The sequence below is a fragment of the Nicotiana sylvestris genome, chromosome 9 (assembly GCF_000393655.2).
Source record: "Nicotiana sylvestris chromosome 9, ASM39365v2, whole genome shotgun sequence".
In the NCBI taxonomy this organism is placed as follows: domain Eukaryota; kingdom Viridiplantae; phylum Streptophyta; class Magnoliopsida; order Solanales; family Solanaceae; genus Nicotiana; species Nicotiana sylvestris.
Window position 1 is genome coordinate 92,137,481 of NC_091065.1, and position 3,737 is coordinate 92,141,217.

The 3,737-nt window shown below is 35.4% G+C and overlaps 1 protein-coding gene across 1 annotated transcript; it reads left to right on the plus strand.

Moving 5' to 3' along the window:
- Window positions 1-740: 740 nt before the first annotated feature.
- LOC104235925 (transcriptional regulator SUPERMAN-like) lies at window positions 741-1,244 on the plus strand. Its single transcript, XM_009789758.2, has one exon. It carries the CDS (start codon window positions 741-743, stop codon window positions 1,242-1,244), a length of 504 nt encoding a protein of 167 aa, XP_009788060.1.
- Window positions 1,245-3,737: the final 2,493 nt, after the last annotated feature.

Sequence of the window (3,737 nt, forward strand, 5' to 3'; positions counted from 1 at the left end):
TTTTTGAGAAATTTCTATCTTATAATGCTTGTAATACTCTAACAATTCTAGGTAATCAAAGTGTCCTTGGAGACACTAAGTATGCTTAAAAAAAATAATCTTCTCCATTTGAATTTTGAAGCACATCTATATATGTAATTAAAAGGTAAAACAACGACCACTTCTGTTGTATGATATATTGCTGACTTCATTCGCTTTACTTTGTGAACCAAAACAACCACACACAAAAAGTGCATACTGTTATTTACGTGAGAGTACGAATCAAGATTAATTAATTGGCAGAAAAAATAGATATACACCCGGTCAAAATTACATCATCACAAATTTTGAACCTTTATTTCATCTGAAGTAATAAGGAAAGGTTCGACCATGATGAAAATTTTTGGTCATGAGAACAATATCTGTGTAAATTATGATGTGGGGCTACCTTTTTATATATATCAGGTTTTTCCGCAACAGATATCTAAGCATACTGTGATCTAAAAAAATGTCCTATATATGGCAAGAAAAGGAATCATGAGTCCTTAATTCCTCGGCTAAGCAATCTCTTTTAGCGGAAAAGGACATTGCAAAAAATTTTGCAGGTACAAACTCATAGTTACACACGCTAGAAATATTTATAAGTATGTCTTGACTTCATCATCAGTAGAATAAATAAAGCAACCCCTGCTACAACACTTAGCTCTCAACTTTTTCTTTCTCAAACATCTCTTTCTCTTTCAAAAAGAACCAGCTAACTCATGGAGAAAATGAAGTTCAAAGAAAGCACACACATAGAAATATGGGATTCTGCCTCGATATGGCCAGAAAGAGACTATAAGTGTAGCTTTTGCAAGAGAGAATTCAGGTCTGCACAAGCTCTAGGTGGTCATATGAATGTTCATAGAAGGGATAGGGCAAAACTCAGACTCTTACACTACTCTCCTTCACCTTCATGTGATAATACTAATTCATCTCCGAAAAAACCTAACCATAATCCTAGCATTTCATCAGTGTCGTCTCCTAGGTTTAATTTCACAGGGAGCTATCTAAAGGGAGATGTAGCTAAGAGTACTCTAAGTAAGAAAGTTTCTCTTGGAGTGAAGCAGCCACCAGATTTTGTAAAGAGAAACAATGAAAATAGGGTTTGGAAAAAGAGAGAGTTCGTTACATTGGACTTTAACATGGGGTTGCTCCAAACTCATGCAAAGGAGGATAATGTAGATATGGATTTGGATTTGGAACTCCGCCTTGGTTACTCTTAGTATTAAATTTTATCTGATTATCGACTTCTTCTATTTTTGCTCTTGGTTTAAATTTCCATTAGATTATCTTATAAGCTTAGCTTTTTCTTCTCTTTAGCTTCTTGATGGATGTTTACCTTGGAATTGAAACCGCGGCCACGGGCCGGGACTGATGTATTAGGATCGCAGCAATGTCATTTCTTTCCTTTAATTTGAACAGTTTCATTTTTCCAAAAATATTTGCAACCATCGATGATATTAATTCCGATCCATCCATTCTAATTGATTTTTACGAAAATATACCAGTTCGTGAAAAGATGTTACCGTTGCAGGATCACTTAAGTAAAAACTTAATCCAAATGAATGAATCAAGATACATGCATGTCTTTCACACATACATAGCTAATTTATATGTATAATTTTCATTTTAATTTCTTACTGCTAAAATTAAATTATTTGATTTAATGTAAATTCTGTGTGTCAGGTAAGATTAATCACCTTAAACCCTATGCACCATTGACCACTCTAAAGTTTAATTAATTATATGTTTTCTCTATTTTGCACTCAAGTACGAAAAAGGAGTCTACATTTTAAATTAGCTGGAATAAAGCACGAGCCGGGAAGCTTTCCTTGGAATTATTTTCTCATATATGTGTCTAAATATCACTTTAAAAACCTTCTTCTTTTGTATGATTTGTTAGAACAGATACTAATACATGAGTTAACTTAGAGAAAGGACAGGCGTTGACCATTAGTTGAAGCTATAGCCAATAAAAAAAAGGATTTTCAAGGGACATTGTAGTATGTATCGTAACTAGGAATTTGTTATAGCAGAATTGCTATAATTAGTTACCATTAAATCAGTAATTAAAATATACGAATTTATATAGAATAATATCAAAATCCAATTAATTAAGTTCACCAACAACCGTGCATCATCGCTTCATATTCCAAGAGAAAAATTCAAGAACAAAAATTCCAATGCAAAAGGACCGATTATCTTGTAGTATTTGGAATTTCAGATCAACATTTTCTTGCCTTTAACTACACAACCACAGTCTAGCCACCTACCTTACACATCATGAATTCTTATTTCCCTTGAAGGTGAAATGGGAGTGCTTGTTTGTAAAATCAGTGTTTCCTAGGAAGGAAAGCAATCATGAAAATTTTAGTCATGATGAATTATACTAATGAAACTACTGCAACACGAAATTTTAAAGACGAAAAAAAAAAGTACAAAATTCAAATACTGACAGAGAGTATCTCTGTACCAAATAATTAAATAAAACAACTGAACATTAGATGATGACCGGGCTATATATATGGGGTAAAATATGTTGTGATAAGTCATTGCGTGAAAGAATGACACTTAGAGCCGAAGGCATATGATAGTTAAAATCGAAGATAATTGTTTCATCTATTATCACTCGTAAAGATGCAATGAGTGTCTATCACCAGATAACATTTAATGGAGAATATTCCACAACATTTATTACACTGTCTGTTTTGAAGAATTTGTTATTCATGGTCGTTGTTATACATTCTTCAATGGCCCTCATATATAATTAACATCAAAGAGGGGCATAATCCTAGACCTTATTCTCTAAGTGCAACTATAAATAGTGAGCTCTACTATCATTGTAGGGGAGACAGATTTTCTAGCAAACATACGCCATAATCTATTCAAAGCTTTATACAATTTTATTTTTTTGCTCTTTGATTCTATTACTGTTGTGCTCGGCAATGCTGCTTCCGAAACTACTGTTTCTGCTATTTCATCTTCACCTCAAGGCTAAGTATTGCGTATTTATTTAATTCTTTTACTATTTCAGGATCGAATTAATTCACTTGTACCTAGAAACCACGTATAAATTCAACTATACTATTTTACAGGTAAATAATTTGGTGCCCATCGTGGGGCCTAGACAGTCATATAATTAAGTTGGTCCTTGCCTCTTTTACTAATGTATTTTGATTATTTGTCCTTAGCAAAAAATTACAAAAAATGGCAGATGTTAACAACACACACAATCTTGAGTCTCAAAGAGACCAACCTCAACGCGAGGATTCAATCAGCGATACCCATAATGAGGGGAGTGATGCCACACTGATCCACGGTAGACGGTACCCGCGTCATGTTCAGGAGGCAACCCCTATTGATACGGAAGAGGAGCATGTTATTGAAGTGGTAAGGGTTCTGCAGGAGCAACAAGAGGCCATTCTAGGCCACCTCACACGGCAGGATAAGGTTATGACAGAACTAAAGCAGACATTGTTGGGTGCTTCCAATAATGTGAATGGACGAGGTCCGGCTCCTCCCAGTGCTCCCACAAATCAAACAACACAGAGGGTCGACAACAACATCCCAAGGGGCGAGGTCGACTCCGATGGGGCTGGGGGAGCGGGTCCGCTCACAACAACGAGAGTGATCCCTTAAAAAGCGAATTCTTATGGTTTATGAGGGAAGTGAACACCCGCATGGACCAAATCCCGGGTGCACTACCAGTGCTAAAA